The 26,741-nt window shown below is 52.7% G+C and overlaps 1 protein-coding gene across 12 annotated transcripts in view; it reads left to right on the forward strand.

Annotated features, from left to right (window-relative positions):
• The window catches only part of TPM3 (tropomyosin 3), a 45,536-nt gene that overhangs the window by 11,848 nt on the left and 6,947 nt on the right, over window positions 1–26,741 (forward strand). For 2 of the 12 annotated variants that reach the window (XM_075607986.1, XM_075607990.1), the window contains exons 3-8: window positions 15,547–15,680; window positions 16,625–16,742; window positions 17,340–17,410; window positions 18,701–18,776; window positions 20,594–20,656; window positions 21,473–21,542. In XM_075607986.1, coding sequence (XP_075464101.1) covers window positions 15,547–15,680; window positions 16,625–16,742; window positions 17,340–17,410; window positions 18,701–18,776; window positions 20,594–20,656; window positions 21,473–21,542 — 532 coding nt within the window. Of the gene's footprint in view, window positions 1–7,635; window positions 7,885–15,546; window positions 15,681–16,624; window positions 16,743–17,339; window positions 17,411–18,700; window positions 18,777–19,705; window positions 19,782–20,593; window positions 20,657–21,472; window positions 21,543–23,646; window positions 23,730–24,708; window positions 25,469–26,741 lie in introns of those variants that run through there. The other 10 variants (XM_075607988.1, XM_075607991.1, XM_075607993.1 and 7 more) reach the window with 9 other exon arrangements.

Consider the following 26,741-nt stretch of genomic DNA (forward strand, 5'->3'; position numbering starts at 1 on the left):
TGATAGTGGATCTGTGTGTAATGTAAGTGTGTGTTACGCTGTGTCATCCCACTGCACACACCTCCGTCCCACACTCTGTCTTCTGTGTGTAATGTAAGTGTGTGTTACTGTAGACGGACGTTCACAGAGGTACACAATTGGAGGCTTTTATAAGGTGAAATTATAATAGGCTTTATTGTGCCTTTTCCTTTTCATCAGGAAATCATCCAAACACAGGGGGGGAACAAAGCTTCTATTCACTTGGGAGTATCTCTAGTGAAAATACCATGCAATTAATTCACAACTCCCTAAGTCAAGCATGTCTCGCAGCCCCAAGACATATAGCATGAAATAAGCAGATATAAGCAGTCTCTTAATAATGAAAGTCTTATCTGTTTCTTGCTGTAGAGTAAGCTTCTCTGCTCTCCTGGAACCGCACCCGTGCGTGCACAGAAAATATCAGCATCCAGGTTTAGAAGTCTTATTTGGTGTCTTGCAATCAGCTATGCTGGGCAGAGCTCAAGACCGGTCAGCTCCAGAGATGTGTGTTCTCTTGGTCAGTCTCTCCTGGGAGACTCAAGAACACTCCTCTGTCTCCAAAGGTCAGCTCTCATTCAGAGCTAAGGAGGATTTCCTGTCTCAACAGAAAGGCTTTTGTAAGCAATCTAAATCAGGCAGGTGGTGTTTATTAATTGACTACCAGCAGTTAACCACCACACTGCTAGATTAAAGGCACATTACTTGAACAGGGATTACTCCCCTGTTACAGTTACCCTGTATCATCCCACTGCACACACCTCCGTCCCACACTCTGTCTTCTGTGTGTAATGTAAGTGTGTGTTACCCTGTATCATCCCACTGCACACGCCTCCATCCCACACTCTGTCTTCTGTGTGTAATGTGTGTGTGTTACCCTGTATCATCCCACTGCACACGCCTCCGTCCCACACTCTATCTTTTGTGTGTAATGTAAGTCTGTGTTACCCTGTATCATCCCACTGCACACACCTCCGTCCCCCACTCTGTCTTCTGTGTGTAATGTAAGTGTGTGTTACCCTGTATCATCCCACTGCACACACCTCCATCCCCCACTCTGTCTTCTGTGTGTAATGTAAGTGTGTGTTACCCTGTATCATCCCACTGCACACCTCCATCCCCCACTCTGTCTTCTGTGTGTAATGTAAGTGTGTGTTACTGTAACAGGGGAGTAATCCATGTTCAAGTAATGTGCCTTTAATCTAGCAGTGTGGTGGTTAACTGCTGGTAGTCAATTAATAAACACCACCTGCCTGATTTAGATTGCTTACAAAAGCCTGTCTGTTGAGACAGGAAGTGACTCCTTAGCTCACTTGTGAGCTGAACTTTGGAGACAGAGCAGAGGTTCTTGAGTCTCCCAGGAGAGACTGACCAAGAGAACACAGATCTCTGGAGCTGACAAATAAGACTTCTAAACCTGGATGCTGACATTTTCTGTGCACACACGGGTGCGGTTCCAGGAGAGCAGAGAAGCTTACTCTACAGCAGCTAACAGATAAGACTTTCATTATTAAGAGACTGCTTATATCTGCTTATTTTCATGCTATGTGTTTGGGGCTGGGAGACATGCTTATCTAAGGCCTCGGCCATGTTACCTGCTGGCGTGCTGAGGCGCGCTGAGGCGCAGGGAAAGCGGGTGCTTTCCCTGGCCTTGCGGTTGCTTACCGCACGCACTGTCAGCAGCCGTCAGGGGGCGGGCCGGGGGCCGGCGCGTCACTGGCCGGGGGCGGGCCAGTGACGTCACGGAGCTGGTTAGCCCTCATTGGGCGAACCGCTCACGTGACCGGCCTGTCTCGCCGGCAAGCGGGGGAATTTTAAATTCCCCTAAGACCTGCGCGCAAGCGCGCGGAAGCGCAGATGAGCCCTTACTAAAGCCGCTCTAATTGCGGCTGTAGGGGCTCAGTGCTGAGCGGGAGCGCGCCTCAGCGCTCTTCCGCCAGCAAGCACGTAACATGGCCGAGGCCTAAGGGAGTTGTGAATTAATTGCATAGTATTCTCTAGAAATACTCCCAAGTGAATAGAAGCTTTGTTCCCCCCACTGTGTTTGGATGGTTTCCTGATATTAAGGAAAAGGCACAATAAAGCCTTGTTATAATTTCACCTTACAAAAGTCTCCAATTGTGTACCTCTGTGAGCGTCCGTCTACAGTTACGCTGTGTCATCCCACTGCACACACCTCCGTCCCACACTCTATCTTCTGTGTGTAATGTAAGTGTGTGTTACGCTGTATCATCCCACTGCACACACCTCCGTCCCACACTCTGTCTTCTGTGTGTAATGTAAGTGTGTGTTACGCTGTCACCCCACTGCACACACCTCCGTCCCACACTCTGTCTTCTGTGTGTAATGTAATTGTGTGTTACGCTGTGTCATCCCACTGCACACACCTCCGTCCCACACTCTGTCTTCTGTGTGTAATGTAAGTGTGTGTTACGCTGTGTCATCCCACTGCACACACCTCCGTCCCACACGCTGTCTTCTGTGTGTAATGTAAGTGTGTGTTACGCTGTGTCATCCCACTGCACACACCTCCGTCCCACACTCTGTCTTCTGTGTGTAATGTAAGTGTGTGTTACGCTGTGTCATCCCACTGCACACACCTCCGTCCCACACTCTGTCTTCTGTGTGTAATGTAAGTGTGTGTTACGCTGTGTCATCCCACTGCACACACCTCCGTCCCCCACTCTGTCTTCTGTGTGTAATGTAAGTGTGTGTTACGCTGTCATCCCACTGCACACACCTCCGTCCCTCACTCTGTCTTCTGTGTGTAATGTAAGTGTGTGTTATGCTGTGTCATCCCACTGCACACACCTCCGTCCCACACTCTGTCTTCTGTGTGTAATGTAAGTGTGTGTTACGCCGTCATCCCACTGCACACACCTCCGTCCCACACTCTGTCTTCTGTGTGTAATGTAAGTGTGTGTTACGCTGTCATCCCACTGTACACACCTCCGTCCCACACTCTATCTTCTGTGTGTAATGTAAGTGTGTGTAACGCTGTGTCATCCCACTGCACACACCTCCGTCCCCCACTCTGTCTTCTGTGTGTAATGTAAGTGTGTGTTACGCTGTCATCCCACTGCACACACCTCCGTCCCACACTCTGTCTTCTGTGTGTAATGTAAGTGTGTGTTACGCTGTCATCCCACTGCACACACCTCCGTCCCTCACTCTGTCTTCTGTGTGTAATGTAAGTGTGTGTTACGCTGTCATCCCACTGTACACACCTCCGTCCCTCACTCTGTCTTCTGTGTGTAATGTAAGTGTGTGTTACGCTGTGTCATCCCACTGCACACACCTCCGTCCCACACTCTGTCTTCTGTGTGTAATGTAAGTGTGTGTTACGCTGTCATCCCACTGCACACACCTCCGTCCCCCACTCTGTCTTCTGTGTGTAATGTAAGTGTGTGTTACGCTGTGTCATCCCACTGCACACACCTCCGTCCCACACTCTGTCTTCTGTGTGTAATGTAAGTGTGTGTTACGCTGTCATCCCACTGCACACACCTCCGTCCCACACTCTATCTTCTGTGTGTAATGTAAGTGTGTGTTACGCTGTGTCATCCCACTGCACACACCTCCGTCCCACACTCTGTCTTCTGTGTGTAATGTAAGTGTGTGTTACGCTGTCATCCCACTGTACACACCTCCGTCCCACACTCTGTCTTCTGTGTGTAATGTAAGTGTGTGTTACGCTGTCATCCCACTGCACACACCTCCGTCCCACACTCTGTCTTCTGTGTGTAATGTAAGTGTGTGTTACGCTGTCATCCCACTGCACACACCTCCGTCCCACACTCTGTCTTCTGTGTGTAATGTAAGTGTGTGTTACGCTGTCATCCCACTGTACACACCTCCGTCCCTCACTCTGTCTTCTGTGTGTAATGTAAGTGTGTGTTACGCTGTGTCATCCCACTGCACACACCTCCGTCCCACACTCTGTCTTCTGTGTGTAATGTAAGTGTGTGTTACGCCGTCATCCCACTGCACACACCTCCGTCCCACACTCTGTCTTCTGTGTGTAATGTAAGTGTGTGTTACGCTGTCATCCCACTGCACACACCTCCGTCCCCCACTCTGTCTTCTGTGTGTAATGTAAGTGTGTGTTACGCTGTCATCCCACTGCACACACCTCCGTCCCACACTCTATCTTCTGTGTGTAATGTAAGTGTGTGTTACGCTGTGTCATCCCACTGCACACACCTCCGTCCCACACTCTGTCTTCTGTGTGTAATGTAAGTGTGTGTTACGCTGTCATCCCACTGCACACACCTCCGTCCCCCACTCTGTCTTCTGTGTGTAATGTAAGTGTGTGTTACGCTGTCATCCCACTGCACACACCTCCGTCCCCCACTCTGTCTTCTAATACAATGTGACAGCTGGATGTGGTCACTGCGTGGTCCTGCTTCCTGGGATCTGGCTGAATCCCACGTGGCACTCAGACACGCAACTGATTTCTGGAAGTGGAACAATTGATTGTGCTGTAAACCTGCCAGTCATTAGCGGCTTGATGACTTCCTGGCTGAGTTTATGGATGAGACGGGAGGCCTCGGAGAACTGACAGGGAGTGAGATTTAGGGACCGGACATTATAAGTGAATTACCGTGGTTTGAGAAACACGCGCTCAAAATTAGAGGTGGGCGCATTTTGGGGGACGGATCTGGATCCGCAGCGGATCGGCTGGTTCCTGCTGATTCCCGCAGGTGAATCCGAAAAAGGGGGCGAGTCGCGTTTTGCGGATTTAAAAATTATTCTTACCAATACACTCCGCGGATTCCGCAGCCCGTGGACGGATTCGTGGAACCCAATCCACAGATTCGTAAGAATCCACGCCACGGATTGCTGAATCTGCGCTTTCTACAAATCCCGACCGCGGGTTGTATCCAATGGCGGATTTTTGATGAATCCGCGCGGATTGAAAACGCCCCAAATCCGTTTGCGGATTTTACAATTTGGGGCGGATTCGCCGTCTCTGCGCAAAATGACTGACACCAATGAATGTTCAGTCACTCCGCCCCACGGACTAACACCGATCAGTGACACGCCTAATAACTAGCATCAGTGACTGACACGCCTAACGGTGACACCTAAAAAACACAACGAGTTCATTGTCACTAGTGGGAAGAAATTAGACATTTTCCAAATCAAAGATGGCCGCCGTCGACTTCCTCCAGAGCAGGAGCGGCCAACTTCCGTGTCCAAGGGCCATCAACAGGTCAGGCTTTCAGGATATCCCTGAATCAGCACAGATGGCTCAAACATTAAGCCACTGATTGAGCCACCTGGGCTGAAGCAGGGATAACCGGAAAACCCGACCTGCTGGTGGCCCTTGAGGCCTGGAGTTGGCCGCTCCTGCTGCAGAGAGGAAGCGTGTGCGCCCTTAGGTGGTCACCCAGCACACAGGTGGAAATTCCATGATTATGATAAAATTATCTGACTATTACTACAATCCTGTGACCCCAAGGGTTACATCGGGTCACATCTCCCCTGATCTATTGCTTATGTGTTCACACTTAGTAACATACCTAGGGAAAGCATAAGCCAGGCTATCAATTACCATAGCCCGAGGCCACACTACCCGTAGGGTAAGCCGGTGTACCTACTGCAGCCCTCTGACATTAAGGGTTAACGAGCTGTTTTTCTCTCCTACGCTGCAGCACGGTCTTGTTCATTTACTAACACCCTGTGAAAACAGATCTGTTGGACTTACCTCGCATGAGATCAGTTTCCTGCATCATGTACAAAATGAACACGCGATAATACATGAAAGTGTTAATGTAACCAGACACTTTGAATAAAGATTTATTTTCATGTGTTTTGTCAGATACATACAAATCTGCCCTCATTTCCTCAGTGAGCAACAAGGTTACGTGTACACTGCTCAATAGCAGAACATTCCCTTCCTTATCTTTAAGTTAAGCACACCCCTATAAGGGACTGTTTATCTGTTTATGTATGGTTACCCACTACTATCCCCAGGATCCTGAGCATACACTGCACTCAGTAATAGGATCCAGCACGCGCTTAGTTTGTCATTTTAACACCCATTATTTTAGCTTGTTGTATTAACAAAATTAAATTTTAATCATTATCACATAGCAACAGAGCATGAGCTTGAGTGCTTATCTTCGGTCACTGCGTGCCCGCTGGCGCTGAGCGTACTGAGCGGGCGGCGCTTGGCGCTTTTACTTACATATGTCTATATGTGGAAGTCCTTGCTCACGCTGTGCACGCGTGCTTGTGCGCTCGTGCGCGGGCATGCACGCTCACCCAAGCTTGGCGCTTGAGTAAACAAAAAAATAATTACTTTCAAGCGTGCTCAACTTGCCCGCAAAGCCCCCTGTCCGCGCTTGCGAAATAGGCAAGACACCCTGCGTTCATGCTTAAAGAGTTGGTGATGTCACCGCTCTCAAGCATGAGCGCGGTCAGCGTCAGCGGGGCCGCAGCCTTAGGCTTTGGACATGCTTATCGCTGGCGTGCTGATGCGTGCTGAGGCTCAGGGAAAGCGGGTGCTTTCCCTGGCCTTGCGGTTGCTTGTCCTGCTCGCCGTAAGGGGGCGGGCCAGTGACGTCACGGAGCTGGTTCGCCCTCATTGGGCGAACCGCTCACGTGACCGGCCTGTCGCGCCGGCAAGCGGGGGAATTTTAAATTCCCCTAAGACCTGCTCTTCCGCAAGCGCGCGGAAGCGCAGGTGAGCCCCTACTAAAGCCGCTCTAATTGCGGCTGTAAGGGCTCAGTGCTGAGCGGGAGCGCGCGTCAGCACGCTTCCGCCAGCAAGCGGTAAACATGGCCAAGGCCTTATGAATGAGACTTTTCAACTCTATGAGGCACTGATGGTAAACGTCAGTGGGATTGAAACCAAATCAGTGGACATATTTAGAGGTGACGTATGTCTGCGGTAACTTATATGGAACTTACTTTAAAATTATTCCCCCCCGTTGTCTTCTCTCCTCTTTCTCTCTATATTCTTCCTCTTTGTTCTTATTACCCCGCACATAGTATATAAATCACCCTGCTAGAACCGAGCCTCCAACAGTAACCGTATTAAAGTGGATTTAATGCCAAATCATCTACAATTTAAGCATAACGAGAATATATATATATAAAATATATATATATACAGGTAGTCCTCGTTATCCAATGTTTCACTTTACAACGAATGGCATATCCAACGCTTTACAATGCCTCCCTAAGGGCCGTTTTTCGACGCCGGAATGCGTTATCCAACGCTCACCGCCACTGATTAACATGGGACTCACTTTACAACGGTTTCACTATCCAACGCTACTTCCAGAACGGATTCCGTTGGATAACCGAGGACTGTCTGTATCATAGTTAAGAGTGTTTGTATGATTATTCTAGAGTATTTCATTGATACTATTCCTACTCAATGTATGAGAAAGTTCGCTCAGCTGTTTGTTGGAGCTCCGATGCCTGTGATGAGTACTATGCGGCAAACTAATAAAAACTATTTGAAATAAAATGATTATTTTATTTTTTTAAATTGTCATATTGTGAGAACTGCATCATTAATTGTAGCGTTGCAGTACTAGAAGCCGACGCGTGGTGGCAGCTCTCCCACGCAGCCCATGCTGGACCTAAGGGAGTGGCTCACCGGAAGTGAGGCAGCGCGGGGACCGGAAGTGAGAGGCACAGGCAGAGAGAGAGAGGGAGAGACAGGGAGGAAGGGAGCGAGACGCAGGCACACAAACAGAGAGAGAGGGAGGAATAAAGATGGCAGGCGGAATGACCAGTATCGAGGCGGTGAAGAGGAAGATCCAGGTCCTGCAGCAGCAGGCGGACGATGCGGAGGAGAGAGCGGAGAGACTGCAGCGGGAGGTGGAGGGAGAGAAGAGGACGAGAGAACAGGTGAGAGAGGCTTGGTGGGGTGGCGAGGGAGAGAGGATTGGTGGGGTGGCGAGGGAGAGAGGATTGGTGGGGTGGCGAGGGAGAGAGGCTTGGTGGGGTGGGGAGGGAGAGAGGCTTGGTGGGGTGGGGAGGGAGAGAGGCTTGGTGGGGTGGGGAGGGAGAGAGGCTTGGTGGGGTGGCGAGGGAGAGAGGCTTGGTGGGGTGGGGAGGGAGAGAGGCTTGGTGGGGTGGCGAGGGAGAGAGGCTTGGTGGGGTGGCGAGGGAGAGAGGCTTGGTGGGGTGGCGAGGGAGAGAGGCTTGGTGGGGTGGCGAGGGAGAGAGGCTTGGTGGGGTGGCGAGGGAGAGAGGCTTGGTGGGGTGGCGAGGGAGAGAGGCTTGGTGGGGTGGCGAGGGAGAGAGGCTTGGTGGGGTGGCGAGGGAGAGAGGCTTGGTGGGGTGGCGAGGGAGAGAGGCTTGGTGGGGTGGCGAGGGAGAGAGGCTTGGTGGGGTGGCGAGGGAGAGAGGCTTGGTGGGGTGGCGAGGGAGAGAGGCTTGGTGGGGTGGGGAGGGAGAGAGGCTTGGTGGGGAGGGAGAGAGGCTTGGCGACGGAGAGACGCTTGGTGGGGAGGGAGAGAGGCTTGGTGGGGAGGGAGAGAGGCTTGGTGGGGAGGGAGAGAGGCCGGGTGGGGAGGGAGAGAGGCCGGGTGGGGAGGGAGAGAGGCCGGGTGGGGAGGGAGAGAGGCCGGGTGGGGAGGGAGAGAGGCCGGGTGGGGTGGGGAGGGAGAGAGGCCGGGTGGGGTGGGGTGGGAGAGAGGCCGGGTGGGGTGGGGTGGGAGAGAGGCCGGGTGGGGAGGGAGAGAGGCCGGGTGGGGAGGGAGAGAGGCCGGGTGGGGAGGGAGAGAGGCCGGGTGGGGAGGGAGAGAGGCCGGGTGGGGAGGGAGAGAGGCCGAGGGCTGGTGGGGAGGGCGAGAGGCCGAGGGCTGGTGGGGAGGGCGAGAGGCCGAGGGCTGGTGGGGAGGGCGAGAGGCCGAGGGCTGGTGGGGAGGGCGAGAGGCCGAGGGCTGGTGGGGAGGGCGAGAGGCCGAGGGCTGGTGGGGAGGGCGAGAGGCCGAGGGCTGGTGGGGAGGGCGAGAGGCCGAGGGCTGGTGGGGAGGGCGAGGGCTGGTGGGGAGGGCGAGAGGCCGAGGGCTGGTGGGGAGGGCGAGAGGCCGAGGGCTGGTGGGGAGGGAGAGAGGCCGAGGGCTGGTGGGGAGGGAGAGAGGCCGAGGGCTGGTGGGGGGGGGAGAGAGGCCGAGGGCTGGTGGGGGGGGGGTGAGAGGGGGGAGGACAAAGGGGATATCTGAGGGAGATTGAGAACCAGGTGGTGAGATTGGGAAAGAAAAAATCTGGGTGTGAGAAGCGGATTAAGTTTGGTGGTGAGGGGGGAAGGCAGTGTGCTGGAGAGAGGGGGGAAGGCAGTGTGCTGGAGAGAGGGGGGAAGGCAGTGTGCTGGAGAGAGGGGGGAAGGCAGTGTGCTGGAGAGAGGGGGGAAGGCAGTGTGCTGGAGAGAGGGGGGAAGGCAGTGTGCTGGAGAGAGGGGGGAAGGCAGTGTGCTGGAGAGAGGGGGGAAGGCAGTGTGCTGGAGAGAGGGGGGAAGGCAGTGTGCTGGAGAGAGGGGGGAAGGCAGTGTGCTGGAGAGAGGGGGGAAGGCAGTGTGCTGGAGAGAGGGGGGAAGGCAGTGTGCTGGAGAGAGGGGGGAAGGCAGTGTGCTGGAGAGAGGGGGGAAGGCAGTGTGCTGGAGAGAGGGGGGAAGGCAGTGTGCTGGAGAGAGGGGGGAAGGCAGTGTGCTGGAGACAGGGGGGAAGGCAGTGTGCTGGAGAGGGGGGGGAGGCAGTGTGGTGTGGAGAAGGGACATGGCAGTGTTGGGAGAGGGGTCCCTGCAGGGTGTGATCCATGGAACGGGCCAGGTATATAGTATTAATACTGGAAATGAATTAGTTTTTCCTCTTTCTAATACTGAGGAAAGTAGGTCTGGGATCTGCCCTGATTCACTCTTGGGGTTAGAGTATCACGTAGAGTCCTGCTGCTGAATACCTCCCCCAAGTCACTTACCTCGCTGGCACATTTCACACCGGTCTCTCCCATCCGCACTTTTAGTTCGCTGTTTGTGCATTTCGGATTTTGCCAATTGACTAATTCACAAGGTTTAGATGTCATTTGTAACGTTCCAATTCCCAGATTAAGGTGCAATCCCCACCGCAGCGATGTTTTATGTATGTGGGACACGCAGCCTGGGGATCCACACTCCATACGTTTAAAGGCTGCTCTGGGATTTAAAGTCGCCGGACTAGCGCGTCTGACGTGTATAAAAGGGTTAATACTTCAGTTCACCGGGGCTGTTGCGTTTGTTTGGATCTCTGCTGTTAATCTGCAGGTTTTTCTGCAACACCCATAACGGCAATGAGGATATTCAGTGTACATGTATGTCGTCGTTTACATGGTACTTTTCAAAATAGGCAGGGCTTTTTTAGGGGTAATATTTGTACACTTTCATCACGCCAGTGCTACCCCCCACCCCCTCTCGTACGCAGGAAATACTAGTGCAATACGGATCTAAATACAAGTATACATTGAGAGAGGGAGACCGCTGCCCAAAATATCACACAAGGGCATCCGTCCTCAAGGGTCACGAACAGGCCAGGTATTAAAGAATGTCCCTGCTTCAGCACAGGTGGCTCAGTCGACAACTGCACCACCTGTGCTGAAGCAGGGATGTCCCCAATACCTGGCCTTTTGGTGGCCCATGAGGACGGGAGTTGGGCATCCCCAGTCCTGGAAGAAACCCGCTCACACTCTTGGTAACCTGGAAGTGCAGCTGTGGAGGCCCCTTCACATTACACATGTTACAGGCGAGGCAGAGACTGCGTGTGCAAAGTTCAGCTTGCACGGTCTGCATACACGCCCCTTGTTTAATCCGTCTCGATTGCCGGGTTAGCATTACTGTGTGCCTCACCCCCCTAAAAGCTGCATCATTATCAGTGAGAGGATCATTTCGGGCCAGGGATGGGTATTAGAACATTCAGGGGTCTCAACTCCAATCCTCAAGCCCCCCGCCCAGAACTAGTCAGGTTTTACGGATATCCCTGCTTCAGCACAGGTGGCTCAGTCTTCGACTGCACCACCTGTGCTGAATTGTATTGTATGTCTTTATTCATATAGCGCCATTAATGTGCATAGCGCTGAAGCGGGGATATCCTCAAAACCTGACCAGTTGGCGGGGCTGGTGTTGAGAACCGCTTGTGTAGCTAATGCCTGGTACATGGTGGTATAAACTCTGTGTGTAAAACAAAAAAATCACTGTAATGTGTTCGCCTCTGTATAGTGGAAGGCGTATTTCGCCCTGATCATGAAGCTAAAAACCTCTAGTATACGTAATTAAGGCGCATTTAAGTGTGTTTAATATTGCTAAAACCATGGGGTGTCTCTCTTTTAAACACCTTTTTTTTAATTGTGATGCGGTGACACAACCGTGTTTAAGGTAACCCTGCTGTGGCAGACTGAGCTGCCGGTGTGGTTGGGAGTGTGTGTGTGTGTGTGTGTGTGTGTGTTGGGCGTTTGCTTCTCTGGGTGTGCCGCGGTGTCGCTGCTCCCTGCCAGGAAGCGCTTGGCTTCTCCCAGTATCCTGCAGTTCTGAGCTGTTTCACACAATGGGCTCAGTGATGGGTTGTGTGGGGCTTGGATCAGGAACGCGATTCATGGCCTGGTCACTAGCGTTCAGCCATAGAATCTGGGGGCAGCACTTATTACACATGTATGCGCGGGTCCTGTGCCAGTGGGAGGGGGGGGGGATACTGTAGCTAAAAGAGTGGGGAGTAGGTTGGTGTTTGGGTGGCAAAGCAGGGGGCTTGTCATTTAACCCCATCCCTGCAAGGCTGTGTGTGTGTGTTCTGTTACAAAATACACAAACCATTCTGTTATCAATAGGAATGTTTCCTTTAAGTCCTGCTCCTGTAACAAGCTGCAGTTAGGAGTCCCTGCCGCTCTCGCCCTGGCCTTCCCTGCCGCTCTCGCCCTGGCCTTCCCTGCCGCTCTCGCCCTGGCCTTCCCTGCCGCTCTCGCCCTGGCCTTCCCTGCCGCTCTCGCCCTGGCCTTCCCTGCCGCTCTCGCCCTGGCCTTCCCTGCCGCTCTCGCCCTGGCCTTCCCTGCCGCTCTCGCCCTGGCCTTCCCTGCCGCTCTCGCCCTGGCCTTCCCTGCCGCTCTCGCCCTGGCCTTCCCTGAACAGAAACATTCTTCGCCTCTTCCAAGGTTTCCAAACAAAGAGGCATAAATCTGCCACTAGCAATGAATCCAAGTGGTCCAAGTCTGCACTGAATTCACCCATCGACACTACGGTCGGTTTGCGCGCGCCGCGGCGACACTGGTGCGTGCGTGCCGCGGCGACACTGGTGCGTGCGCGCCGCGGCGACACCGGTGCGTGCGCGCCGCGGCGACACTACGTGAGTGTGACACTGGTGCGTGTCACGGCGACACTACGGTGTGACATTTATACAGCATTCTGTGCTGGGCTTTCCAATTCTTCCAGTTTCGAGTAACGGTTGTGTCGGCTTCGCTTATAGTCCTGGCAACGTGTCGTCATCCATCGCCATTGTAATGGCGATTCCTGCTTATCGTGCAGGAGACGAGGGTGACCGGGGGGGTGTGGCCGTGAGCGGTTCGCCAAAAAAATCAAATTCTATTGACTTCAGAGATTACATGACCTTGTTTTGACGCGGCGGCGTCGCCATAGCCGGGACTATAAGCGCAGCCGGGGGCCTGGTAAATTGAACTTTAAAAACGATTGAATTTTTAATGTTAAAGTATAAAATGATAAATTGTCAAAGTCCAATTGCCACAGTTATATCTCCCACTATATAGCATTGCTTTTTGCTTGTTGCACGATTGCCGATCAGTAACAGGTTCCTGTCATTATGTTGGCAGTGTGTGTTACCTTCCATATTACAGTAACCAAGACTGAATTATACTCGCGCCTCCCCGCTGCCACGGAGCTGCTCCCATTGTTATTCCTTTTAGAAGCCGTTCTCCTGGGGTTTTCTGGTGGAAATGACTGGGACTGGCTTTGGCTAAGCGTGCAGTCCTGTCTGAGCAGCGTGGCGCGGTTCCCTGTGCACACGCCGCTGCGTGCTCGTGTTCCAGCCACGCGTCTCCATTCCACGCCAGTCACAGTATGAGGGTGGCTGGCTTTCCCTCGCTGTGTCCGGGTCTTGTCTGGCTGGCATGTGGTCGGTGCCAGGCGAGTCTGCAGACCCGGCACTCCGCGGGTTAAATGCTTCTCCGGGGATGGGCCGAGGGATCTCTCCGGCTCCATTTTAGGAGGAGGAATGTGGTATTTTGCCGAGTGGAAGTTCAGTGGGGAAGGAGGCGGAGGGTTAGCTGCCCGCTCTCCGAGACATTGAACTGGGGGAGCGGGGAGGTTTTCTCGGTGACTTTCGGGGCTGGGTTTAAAGGGACAGTCCCTCCTAGCACCAAAGTGAAATAATTACAGTGAAATGATTTTGTTTTGTCCAAATCTGGCATAAGTACATTTAATTGTTTTTTAAAGTGAGTCTTGGGAGGAGTCTGATTCCTGGCTGCTCCCTTTTGTGTGATGTCACTGCCAGTCCCCCCCTTCCTTTATCTTTATTTGTTCTCTGATGAGGACAGAGGGGGTGGGGGTCACTCAGAGCCCCCTAAGAAACTCAGCTGGCCGACTGTTGGATTGCACCTTTACAAAAATAAATATATTTATATATAATCCTATTGCTTATTTGAACGCCGTTGAATGAATGCATTGTATTCACACTGCCGATTCAGAGAGATGCCGGTGGTTTTAGGAGAGTTATGTGGCAGGGTTGCCGGTAGGAAGTGGCCATGCTGGGTCTGTGCCGTAAGGCTGCGTTCCGACAGCGAGCGGTTAAACCCAGCCTGGACCTCACCTAACCCCCCCCCCCCCCTCCTCACCTATCCAAAGCAAGGCGTCCCCCGTCTGGTCCCCCCCAGCCCCCTCGCCTATCCAAACCGAGGCCTCCCCCCTCCTGGTCCCCCCCCCCCCCCCCCCCACCTATCCAAACCAAGGCCTCCCACCTCCTGGTCTCCTCCCCCCCCACCTATCCAAACTGAGCCCCCCCCCCATCCAAACCGAGGCCTCCCCCCTCCTGGTCCCCCCCCCACCTATCCAAACTGAGCCCCCCCCATCCAAACCGAGACCTCCCCCCTCCTGGTCCCGTCCCCACCCACTCACCTATCCAAACCGAGGCCTCCCCTCCTCCTGGTCCCCTCTGCCTGGGGTTCTTTGTGGCTTTCAGTTTCCATGGCGATGGGAGGAATGCATCCCTGTTTTATGGGACGGGCGGGGTACTTGCTTTGAGCTTTACAGAGACCTGGGGGGTGGGAGTGATCGGAGCAGGAGTTTGGGGCACTATTGGCAGGAGTGTTGTAACAGCCAAACACATGCTGGGTTTCAGTTCTTCTTTCTGTCTTAATGGCTTATAATAAGGCCGTACGTCAGAGCTGTGCTGGGGAGCGGGAGGTGGGAAGCGGGGCTGCAGTCTATTTAAATCCTCAACCAATAATAAAACCATTTTTGCTTTGGGATTGTTGAGATATTTGGGGGGGTTCAGCCACACTGGTCCCAGGATCTCTCTCCTCCCCCCCCCCCCCCCCCCGCTCCAGGCAGCTCCTAGTGGCTATATCTTTAGTTTTTTGCCGAGGCCAACCCAGCAGCCATTTTGTCCTGGGGGCTAATTTAGCAGCACCTAGGGGGGGTCCTGGAAATGGAATCCACGTGGTTAAGTTCCGTGGAACCCCGGAGCCACTAAGCTGAGCATAAGTTAACGACCCACTGCCTCCTGCCTGGTATGTAATAACTCCAGCAGCGCCTCATCCTGTATTGTATCTTTCCTTAGTGTTCAGTTTCTCATCTGTTTCCCTTTTTTTGTAACTGAAGTGCTGAGTCCCATTGGGATTAAAGCGCAATATATAGAAACGTGGTCATTAAATACCCCCCCCCCCCAAATGGATTGCCTGGATAAAGGTAAAATGCAGCACACAAGCGCCGACACTTACCCTCACCCCGCTCCCCGACCCGGCCGCACGTTGCAGAAAGTAGTGTCGCGTGTCTTGTACTCCTGCTTTTCAGTGCGGTACCTACTTGCATTTGGAGTCTTGGGCTACGCGTATAGTGCCAGTGACGCGACGGTCGCTGGAAAATCAAATAGAGATGACTTCCAGCGATCGCGACCAATCCGTCGCACTTACTATAAGCGCACACGACGGCGACAATGCATTTGTTTTGTCGCTGTCGCCGGCACTATAAGAGCAGCCTAACAGAGCACACCTAGCAGCACCCATAATGGGGCAGTGGGTCTTTGAATTGTAGTTTTTCTGAATCCTTTCTTTCCTTCTTTGTGAAATAACTTCTAAATCTTGTAAGGGAAATGTGCCGAGTGTTTTAGTAGCTCCCGGCATGAACTCGCTGGTAGCGCGTAACCGTGCTATATATTGGTGTTCAAAGCATGGTGGGTGTAGGACATATCTGTATAATATATTACCGCTACCGTACTCGCATCCCGGCGCTGTACATATAAACCTGTGGTGATGTGAATTATCAGCGTCCCAAGGCAGTTTGTTCCTTGTCACCTCCCTGACCATGCTCTGTCTTCTCCGCAGGCCGAGTCAGAGGTAGCCTCCTTGAACCGCCGCATCCAACTGGTGGAGGAAGAGCTGGACCGCGCCCAAGAGCGCCTCTCTACCGCGCTGCAGAAGCTTGAGGAAGCTGAGAAGGTGGCGGATGAGAGTGAGCGGTGAGTAAGCAAACCATTCCCCCCCCCCCCCCCCCACCATCCCAGCCCCTTGCGCAAAATGAGTAACACTGTCTTGTGAAAAATTAACGCTTTATTCTCAACGGGAACACTGCAATAGTTATCGGATGCTTCTAGTGCGCCGTTCTTTCTGCGTTGGCCGATAGCCGCTGCGAAAAGTCTTTACAAGAAGAATCGCCAGCGTCTCTCAGAACTATAGAAATCCCCCCGGTATTTGGTGGGCTTGTAGACATTTAAGGGCTCATTGTTACGTGCTTGCCTGATTAAAATGGCGTTCCTTGAGATTTAACCCATGAAATGCCACTGCCGCCTGCGCGCGCTGGTATAAATGCGCGCTTTATGTGCGGCCAGGATGCGCCTGACCCTTTAACGCTTTCCTGTTTTTCAGGAAATGGGTTACGGGATCAGGAACTTCTGTTTATCTTGCATTATCTGCCTACTTGTTGTTCTTGAATCACCCAGCGCTTGAGCAGTGCGCTGTGTAAATATTACTGGGGTTAAGTGGGTGTCTCCCTTCTGACTCTCCTGTACGTGAGGGATGCGTTGTCTGATAACCAGGTAACTCTCCTATGCCAAGTGCAGCTAATATTGTGCGTAATACTCCATTTGCAAAGATGCCCTTAATACAGAGGTCCCCACCCCCCCAACAGGTCAGGTTTTAAGGATATCCCAGCTTCAGCACAGGTGGCTCAGATTGAGCCATTTGTGCTGAAGCAGGGAGCCACTGGTTGAGCCACCTGTGCTGAAGCAGGGATATTCTGAAAACCTGACCTGGTTCATCTTTCAGAGAAGGGGTTATAGAAATATAGATGTGTATCTGCACATAGATGTATATTTGTGTGTGTACGCGAGGTCAGCGGGCAGATGAGCGATGGGAGCACCGTGTGGAGGAGGGACTGACCCAGAGATCTGATCTCCCCTCCCAGGGGGATGAAGGTCATTGAGAACAGGGCCTTGAAGGACGAGGAGAAGATGGAGCTTCAGGAGATCCAGCTGAAGGAGGCCAAGCACATAGCAGAGGAAGCCGACAGGAAGTATGAGGAGGTGAGAAGCTGGGAACCCTTAATGGCCGCCTTCCAAACATGCGCTCCCGCGACTCGCTGCGTGGGTATGGCTATTATCCGAAGGGACACAGTAAACAGTGATTACATGCCGGGGAGCTGCTAATGCGTATAACAGCCAGACAACGGGGTTAACCTGTTAGTGGCCAGAGTGGTGTACATCCCGCGTGAAAGGGTTACATCAGTGGTGCTCAACTCCAGTCCTCAAGCCTTCCCCCAACAGGTCAGGTTTTCACGATGTCCCTGCTTCAGCACAGGTTGCTCACAGTACCTGCTTCAGCTGGGATATCCTGAAAACCTGACCTGTTGCAGGGGGGGGGGGGGGGGTGAGGACTGGAGTTTAGCACCCCAGGGTTACATGCACGTCCGGGCTGGACTTTCTTTTTTTGGGATTGGATTCTTATAATGCTCCGTTTTGGTTCCTTCTGTTCTGAATTTTTTTTTCTTCTCGGGGCGGATAGAAACGTAAAACATTGTTCTCTCCCGTTTCCTGTGTGTAATCGTGTGCTCTCCATGCGTTTCCTGTTCATTTGCCTGTGTGACACTTCACCACACTTGTGTCCGTCCCCCCCCTCTCCAGGTGGCCAGGAAGCTGGTGATCATCGAGGGTGACCTGGAGCGCACAGAGGAGAGAGCAGAGCTGGCAGAGTCGTGAGTATCCCCCGTGTCCCCGTGTCTGCCTGCACATGCCTTACACAAGGCCTGAAACAGGCAGGGGGGAGCCAGGGCTGCCTAATCTCTGTCCTGTAGGGCAGGCGTGCTGACCATTTTTATAGCTTGGATCAGTTCTCTTAACTTAGTAATAGCCGGCAGCAGTGACCTCGCAGTCCCACGGTGGCATGTTCTGTATGCAGAGCGCAGAAGAGGACACCACCTCTGCGGGCCCCTCTGGCAGTGAAAGGGTTAACAGAAACCATTCCAATACTATGGGTCACTTCCAAGATGTCCGCCTGCACTAGGCAACTCCAGCACGTCCACTCTGGCCTCCCAGTCAGGGGGAGCTGAAGGACACACGGAGAATGTCGGGGAAAGCGGCGGGGTTTCAATGTAAATGGGCCAGGGGTCTTGGAAGCGGCTTCTATTAATCTGTAGACGAAATGCTTTGGGGGAAACTCCCGGGTGTTCCAGTTGAGGCGCAATAGTCTGCAGCACATCTTTTGGGAAATGTCCTGTACGTTCTTGGTGACGACGCGCTTTAATGACTGGAAGGGGCAGAGACCTTAAGTGTCTCTTCCAGGTTCAAGATCTGTAGGGAACTCCATCTCTGCATCATGAGAGCGTCGCGTTCTTCATCGTTATGTCAGAGAGCCCTGCTTCACCATAGAGCAAGGGAGGCCAACCCCAGTCCCCAAGGGTCACCAACAGATCAGGGTTTACGGATATCCCTGCTTCAGCACAAGGGGATGCTGATAGTGACTGAGCCCACTGTGCCGAAGCAGGGATATCCTGAATGCCTGACCTGTTGGTGGCCCTGCAGGACTGGGGTTGGCTGCCCCTGCGGTAGATGCCCACCCTCTTTCATACCTGCCCCAAATCTCGTCGTGAAGAAGGGGCAGCAGCCGAATCCCTGTGCTGGAGTAAAGTCTCGTTACATCGGAGCTGAGGTTGAACCGAAGTTACGTTTTGCCCCTTTGGTGGCAGAGACGCCCAAACGTAACTGGCAGGGAATAAGTTTAAATACCGTGAGCTCCCCAGGGAATTAAAACCTCTCAGGACAGGATTGGTGCCTTTTCTGAGAGCCCACACCCCCAGTGTGGGGAGAGTGCTGCCCCTGCCACGTTTTCAGGCCTTGTTGATCATCGCTTACTCATTGTGCTTCCCATGGTCACTCGCATGTCCTGAATATGATGTTTTTTTCCCTTCCGTCCCCCCCTCCCACGGCTGTGTGTTGCGTTGTGTTGCTGGCTCTCCCCTCATTCTCCCCTGTGGCCACTAACTCAGCCGGGCCCGTGAGCTGGAGGAGCAGATCCGACTTCTGGACCAGAACCTGAAGGGTTTGAATGCCTCCGAGGAGAAGGTACTAACTGTTTCCTCCCGTTGTGTGCTGCGCTCTCCTCCATCTCCTGGCTGTTCCCTGTCCTCTGCGTTTTGGATGCTCTTCTCCCTCTTGCTCCGGTCCCAGATGGCTGCACAGCTGTGATCCATGCCATGTGCTTCCGTAGTGTCACACGCTTCCCAGAAGCCCCCAGGAACCTGCGCTTGATCTTTAGTATAATGTATTAAAGCGGCAGTCCCGCCTACAATTATTTCTTTATTTTTGACAGCGTTTAGCTTGTTTGGAGGTGAGCTGCCCTACTAGCTGCTCCGGACCTCCCCGTGGCCCCTAATTCTCGATGCCAGTGTAGTTACTGGTATTGTTTGTTCCTCCCCTTTAGGTGGAAGGCTTAAAGTAATGTAATTGTTGGGATGAGCTGCGGGGGGGCCCGGCACGCAGTGGGAATGTTGCAAAAATAAAGGGGGTGGCTGCTTTAAATTTGATCTAAAAAGAAAAAATAGAACATGCTGAATAACTCTAGTATTGTGCACCAATGATAGAAAAGCACCCCCAAACCCCAGGGTTTCCTGCGTAACTTGAATGTCGCACGGTTTCTAAACGCACAGACGCCGGAGGCGGTGTGCTGGATTCCCTTACAGCACTAAATTTGTGTTCGGTTCGGGTGCAGATATTCGTATTTTGCGTGTAATTCGCGCCATGCACAGATTTGAGTGTATTTGACAAAGGCCTCATAGGCCGAGCATGTCCCCGTGCAGCAAGTGAAGGCTTCTGGGACCACTCGACAATCTCAAACTTTCCCACCATGTCGCGTTAGCTAGTCTCACTTTCCTCTCTCTCTCCTCTCATTCTTTCTCTTCTCTCTTTCTCTCTCTCCTCTTCTCCTTTCTCTCCCTCCTTTCTCTTCCGCTCCACCTCTACTCTCTTAAACAACGACCTGCGATCCTCCTCAGCAAATGTTCAGAGCTGGAGGAGGAGCTGAAAAATGTTACCAACAACCTGAAGTCCCTGGAGGCTCAGGCGGAGAAGGTAAGGGGGGCTGCACGCGGGGTGTCTCCGGCCCCCATCATCACCCGCACAGTATGCTGCATGTCAGGAGGCAGACAGGCGCCTCTCTCACGTGGACACATGCTATAGCGAAAGCAAGTGGTGGGGAATGTCCTGCTTCAGCACCGGTCTGTCTTTGAGTCACCTGTGCTGAAGCGGGGATATGGAGAATACCTGACCTGTCGGTAGCTCTTGAGGACTGACGTCTGCCACCCCTGTGCTAGACACTTCGTACCCGTCTTTTGTGTGGGACTAAAGGGTGTCTTCTAAAATCAGTATGTATCTGTAAAGCCCTTGGGTGTTGAGTATTCGGACCCTCTCTGCAGGGACTGCCGAGGCTACAACTGATCAGCCAGAGTAGGGGCCGGCCGTGTGCAGCTGGGCTGATATACATGGGGAAAACAATGCTAGTTTTGAAGTGTTGGACATTTTGATTGACCACTGGCCGCGGTGTATTTTACGTTGGTGTCACAGTGACAGCGGGGGATGGAGAAGGTGCAGGAGGCATGTGGGGTCGGCACGGACATTATATACTCCGGTGCACACAGGATTGCTAAAAGCTCACCAATCTGTTGTGTGTAAATAAATGACACGCATGCATCACTACTATATATCCCGTATGTATCTTCACATGTGCCTCTAAAGAAGTCCTGCTCTGCACAATGGGACCTGTTCTGCAGCCCGAGCTGCTTTTCCCTGTTATCTTGCAGCGCGTCACTGCACGGTTCCTTTGATGCAGCGGCCTCGTGTTCTTACACTATGGATATATAATGTATTCTTCTTTTTGCCTGCAGTACTCTCTGAAAGAAGATAAGTACGAGGAAGAGATCAAGATCCTGACGGACAAGCTGAAAGAGGTGAGCGCCGGGCGAGCTGCTAACTCGGCCGCTATCAGGGAACCAGCTGTTCTGTTTGACGTGTGACAGTACAGAGTGCTGATGAGTACCACTCGTTTAGTTGCGAATCTAAACATTCCCTAGTTGCTATATCAGTGCTCCGCGCTGGAAGTACCTGCCACCAGCACTGGGAGGCGTTCCACGCGTGGCGTCTCCTCTATCAAATCTTACTCCCGTTCGCTTTGATATTCATGTCAAGGAGGGGACGCTTCACATTAACAGGGCCTTGTGGGAATGTGCTGCAGGCGCCTCTGCGAGGGAAGCGGGCTCTTATAACCCCTTTTATTGCTGAATCAGCTTTTCAGCCTTGTAGAGGGGGGGAGGCTGCCTTGTAGAGGGGGGAGGCTGCCTTGTAGAGGGGGGAGGCTGCCTTGTAGAGGGGGGAGGCTGCCTTGTAGAGGGGGGAGGCTGCCTTGTAGAGGGGGGAGGCTGCCTTGTAGAGGGGGGAGGCTGCCTTGTAGAGGGGGGAGGCTGCCTTGTAGAGGGGGGAGGCTGCCTTGTAGAGGGGGGAGGCTGCCTTGTAGAGGGGGGAGGCTGCCTTGTAGAGGGGGGAGGCTGCCTTGTAGAGGGGGGAGGCTGCCTTGTAGAGGGGGGAGGCTGCCTTGTAGAGGGGGGAGGCTGCCTTGTAGAGGGGGGAGGCTGCCTTGTAGAGGGGGGAGGCTGCCTTGTAGAGGGGGGAGGCTGCCTTGTAGAGGGGGAGGCTGCCTTGCAGAGGGGGAGGCTGCCTTGTAGAGGGGGAGACTGTTGTGACTAGGTTCCTCTCCTCCCTCTTAACAGGCCGAGACTCGGGCAGAATTTGCTGAGAGGTCGGTGGCCAAACTGGAGAAGACCATTGATGATTTGGAAGGTAAGTTCTGGGCTGTAATATACCCTCCCCCCGCTCCCCTGACATTCAGCCCTGGGGTCTGGCCACCTGCAATAACCATACAGGTTGCGTATCTGCACACCCAAACATACACCACACACTGGATTTGATTAGTTGTGCTGTGTACACCATTTTTAACACACACACGTCCCTGTAGAACTTAGTCTAAGAAGTGTATAGACAGACCCTTGGTCGCAAGAAGCAGCAGCTTTAATTTGTACACATGTAGGCACTGCGTCCTGAGGTTACTCGGCACTCTTTAGCACTGCATCCTGGGGTTACGCGGCACTCTTTAGCACTGCGTCCTGAGGTTACTCAGCACTCTTTAGCACTGCATCCTGGGGTTACGCGGCACTCTTTAGCACTGCATCCTGGGGTTACTCGGCACTCTTTAGCACTGCGTCCTGAGGTTACTCAGCACTCTTTAGCACTGCATCCTGGGGTTACGCGGCACTCTTTAGCACTGCATCCTGGGGTTACTCGGCACTCTTTAGCACTGCATCCTGAGGTTACTCAGCACTCTTTAGCACTGCATCCTGAGGTTACTCAGCACTCTTTAGTACTGCATCCTGAGGTTACTCAGCACTCTTTAGCACTGCATCCTGAGGTTACTCAGCACTCTTTAGTACTGCATCCTGAGGTTACTCGGCACTCTTTAGCACTGCATCCTGAGGTTACTCAACACTCTTTAGCACTGCATCCTGAGGTTACTCGGCACTCTTTAGCACTGCATCCTGAGGTTACTCAGCACTCTTTAGCATTGCGTCCTGGGGTTACTTGGCACTCTTTAGCACTGCGTCCTGAGGTTACTCGGCACTCTTTAGCACTGTGTCCTGAGGTTACTCAGCACTCTTTAGCACTGCATCCTGAGGTTACTCAGCACTCTTTAGCACTGCATCCTGGGGTTACTCGGCACTCTTTAGCACTGCATCCTGAGGTTACTCGGCACTCTTTAGCACTGCATCCTGAGGCTACTCGGCACTCTTTAGCACTGCATCCTGAGGTTACTCGGCACTCTTTAGCACTGCATCCTGAGGTTACTCGGCACTCTTTAGCACTGCATCCTGAGGTTACTCGGCACTCTTTAGCACTGCATCCTGAGGTTACTCGGCACTCTTTAGCACTGCATCCTGAGGTTACTCGGCACTCTTTAGCACGGCATCCTGAGGTTACTCGGCACTCTTTAGCACTGCATCCTGAAGTTACTCGGCACTCTTTAGCACTGCATCCTGAGGTTACTCGGCACTCTTTAGCACTGCATCCTGAAGTTACTCGGCACTCTTTAGCACTGCATCCTGAGGTTACTCGGCACTCTTTAGCACTGCATCCTGAGGTTACTCGGCACTCTTTAGTACTGCATCCTGAGGTTACTCGGCCACGTTTTGCGTTCTATCTCCAGGTTCCTGTTGGGTTCTTGGTTCTAGCGTCAAAGTTCTAGATTAGTATGGAGACAGAATACATATTACCTGCTTGTACAGTTCGAAGTGTGTTCTCTTCACTCCGAATGAATATAGGCCGCATGTCCGGCTTGCTCGGCAAGCAAGGAAAGACGCATTAAAGAGGCTCGTGACATCTCCCTTGTTTGAGTCTTGGTTCATGTTGGGATAATATTCCCTCCTTCCATTCTCCGCTACCGGCCGCGCCATTGAAGCAGCGCATGTTCTGTTTCGTAGCGTTTATAAATACATTGGGGAAATAGAACATGGTGGCTGGGGTGGCGGTGACGTGTCCACCTTTTTAAGTTGTAGCTTGGTGGGGTACTCTGTGTATATTTACAGGTGGAATGGGGGTGGTTTGGGATGTACGCGGGTTTGGTGGGGTACTCTGTGTATATTTACAGGTGGAATGGGGGTGGTTTGGGATGTACGCGGGTTTGGTGGGGTACTCTGTATATATTTACAGGTGGAATGGGGTCGGTTTGGGATGTACGCGGGTTTTCCCTTTGACGTTCTTGGGCTCTGGCTCTTCGGACCCGTTTTCCTTCCCGCTACGTTGGGAGAACAGTCGTGAGATGGTTTGCATGCAGCGTCTCTCTCCTGATCACTCTCTCCCTCTCTCCTATACCCCTTCCCCTCTCCCTAACCAGATGGGCTGTATGGCCAGAAGCTGAAATACAAAGCGATTAGTGAGGAGCTGGACCACGCCCTCAATGATATGACTTCCATGTAAATACCGTGTGCGCTTTGGGGAGGGGGAGCTGGCTGCGTTTTGCTGTGAGATTTGTTTAATGTCTAGACCAGCGGTGCGCAAACAGGGGGGCTGGGGGGTGCGAGACTGCCGGCGGGGGGCGCGGGGTTTACAGAGGCCCCGCGCGTTTCCCGAAGGCACTTAAATGAAGTGCCGGAGGAGCTGCAGGGCCTCTGTAAACCTTTACTTACCTAGGCTCCGGCGGCTTCCTTCCGGCGTCGCCATGGCAACGCAGCGTCAAAATTACGCCGCACGGTCATGTGACGTCACGTTGCTATGGCAACGTGGTGTCATGACGCCGGAGTGCAGGTAAGTGGGGGTTAGGGGGGTGCGGGAGTGAGGGGACCGCCGCCAGGGGGGCGCAGGGAAAAAAGTTTGCGCCCCCCTGGTCTAGACCATGGGTTGTAAACTCCAGTCCTCAACAGCCGTCAGGTTATCCCTGCTTTAGCACAGGTCTACGACTGAACCACCTGTGCTGAAGCAGGGATATCCTGTAAACCTGACCTAGTGGTGGCCCTTGAGGACTGCAGTTCCCCGCCCCTGATCTAGACACACACCCCTGCCTGCTGCTAACTGCTTGGTATTGGTACACTGACTCCATGGACATTGGGACATTGCTTGTGTGTAGCCTGCACGCCTGTGGTCGGATCTGGTTGGGTGTGTAGCCCGCACGTCTGTGTTCAGGCCTGGTTGTGTGTGTGTGTGTGTGTGTGTGTGTGTGTGTGTGTGTGTGTGTGTGTGTGTGGCCTGCATGCCTGTGGGTTGGGTGTGTGACAGGGCCCTGTTTGTCGGGCATATCGAGCTAACCGATGGTTTGTGCTCTTCACTGACTAACTCGTGTGAATCCACTAGATCCTTTGCATGGACTTCGCTCTCTTCTACCCGCCCCCTCCCCCCCCCCCCCACCCAGTACCACGTACTGTGACAAACCAATGCTTCTCTCACTCTCTGTTTCATGCAGATAAATCCTGTGACTCTTCTCCAGCTTTCTCTGAGCTGACACGTCTTCTGCTGGTCTCCACCTGCGCTCTCTCGTCTCTCCCTCTCTCTCTCTGTCTCTCTCTCATTTAAATCCAATTTCAACATCCGAGGGATTGTATAGAAACGTATTGAAGCAGACAACGTGTAAAAAGCAAAAAAAAACAAACAAAAAAAAAGAAACCAAGTTGAATTGTAAAGTGATATTGTGTGTTCTGTACTTCTGACCTCCTTCCTGTAGCCCAGGGGGCTCAACACCAGTCCTCAAGCCCCCCTGAACAGGTCTGGTTCTGAGGATATCCCAGCTTCCGCACAGGTGGCTGAGTCGAAGACTGATTGAGCCACCTGTGCTGAAGCAGGGACTGATTGAGCAACTTGTGCTGAAGCAAGGACTGGTTGAGCCACGTGTGCTGAAGCAGGGATATCCTGAAAACCAGACCTGATATGGGGGGGCTGAAGTTGAACCGAACCTGCATGCCATAGCCGCCTCTGAACCTCCCCCCCCCCCCCCCCCCATGCTGTCACTTTTTTAAAGGCTCCCGTTTGAGGTGTGCTCACAATAACCTATTGGTACATAGCTATCCATGGGGTATTAATACCAGGTCATAAAGACACAAACCTGTAATATAAAGTATTTATTCTTTATTGCATCAAAGCTTCATTCAGGGACGAAGCACCCTGCTGCCTCGTCCTTTCGTATCTGAATGTAGCTGTGATTAAATGCTACTTTTATCCTGTTTAAAGATATTTCCCCAGTGTTCTTTAGAATGACTTAGTTTTTCTAAGGGGAGGAGGCAGACTCCTTACAAAGTAGTTTTTTTTTATGCCCTGCTGAGCGCGGGGGAAAGGTATTGTATGTGGGTGGCTGCACCCTGGAAGAATGACCTCATCGGATTACATCACCACATTCCTGCACCGAGGAGGAACAGGTCCAATAGCCGGAGCCAGGAACAAGGCGCTGTGTGTATCCATGATGAGGGTTAAGACCAAATGTATGCAGCCTTGTGCAAGGCCCTACCAATGGAAAGCAGAGTGTTTGGCATCTCTGTCTGTCGCACCTCCTCCCATCCAACGCCACGCCTAATTGTTCCTATCCCGATGTCTGACCTGCAGGTCTCGTAGGGTTAACACGTAACAATCTTCCGTTATAGGCTAAAAAATATTGGACACCCATAGTCCGTTTCCCCAAACGGTGACATCAAGAATCACCCATAAGCCTTCACTCGCTGCGCCAATGTGGAGCCCTGCTAGTGATTGACACGCCGTTCTGCTTTTGTCTTTGCAAGAACGCCGCGTTTCTGTGATATCTGGAGAATGTGTTACGATGGGCGACATTCCTAGGATTTCACAACGCAACAGGGGTTTGAAGATTATTATTATTATTATTTCCTTGAATGTGTTCTGCAGTTCATGGGAAGTGGCAGAAACCTTCAATTACATGGGCTGCGCCATACAAAGGGCTGGCTTTCTCTGCAGAAGATGAGATACTTGGAGGAATGTTTGATGTACACGGGCTACTTTTACTAAACTTCCCCCCTGCTGCTCTCCCAAACTGTGATGTAAATGCCACCTTGGTGCCTGATGTGTGGGGAGTGGAGTTGGTACAGGCCTCTGTTAATGCAGGTCTATGAGTTGAAACTTCCCCTCCTTCCCTCGCTTACATAATGCTTTGGGGACTGTTTTTTTGAAGCGTTCCACAGGTTTTGAGCACTGTGTAAACTAGGGGCGGCCAACGTCAGTCCTCAAGGGCCACCAACAGGTCAGGTTTTCAGGATATCCCTGCTTCGGCACGGGTTGCAATCTTCAATTGAGCCATCTGTGCGGAAGCAGGGATATCCTGAAAACCTGACCTGTTGGTGGCCCTTTAGCACTGGCGCTGGCCGCCCCTGTTATAGATCATCATCTGCATTTATACAGCGCGTTTGAAACATGTAAGCATTGCTTTACAACACATTGCGTCTATAACAATCTGTATTACAATGCCTCAGTGCACCAGTTATTAATAGGAAACAGGTG

The sequence above is a fragment of the Ascaphus truei genome, chromosome 7, assembly GCF_040206685.1.
Source record: "Ascaphus truei isolate aAscTru1 chromosome 7, aAscTru1.hap1, whole genome shotgun sequence".
In the NCBI taxonomy this organism is placed as follows: Eukaryota; Metazoa; Chordata; class Amphibia; order Anura; family Ascaphidae; genus Ascaphus; species Ascaphus truei.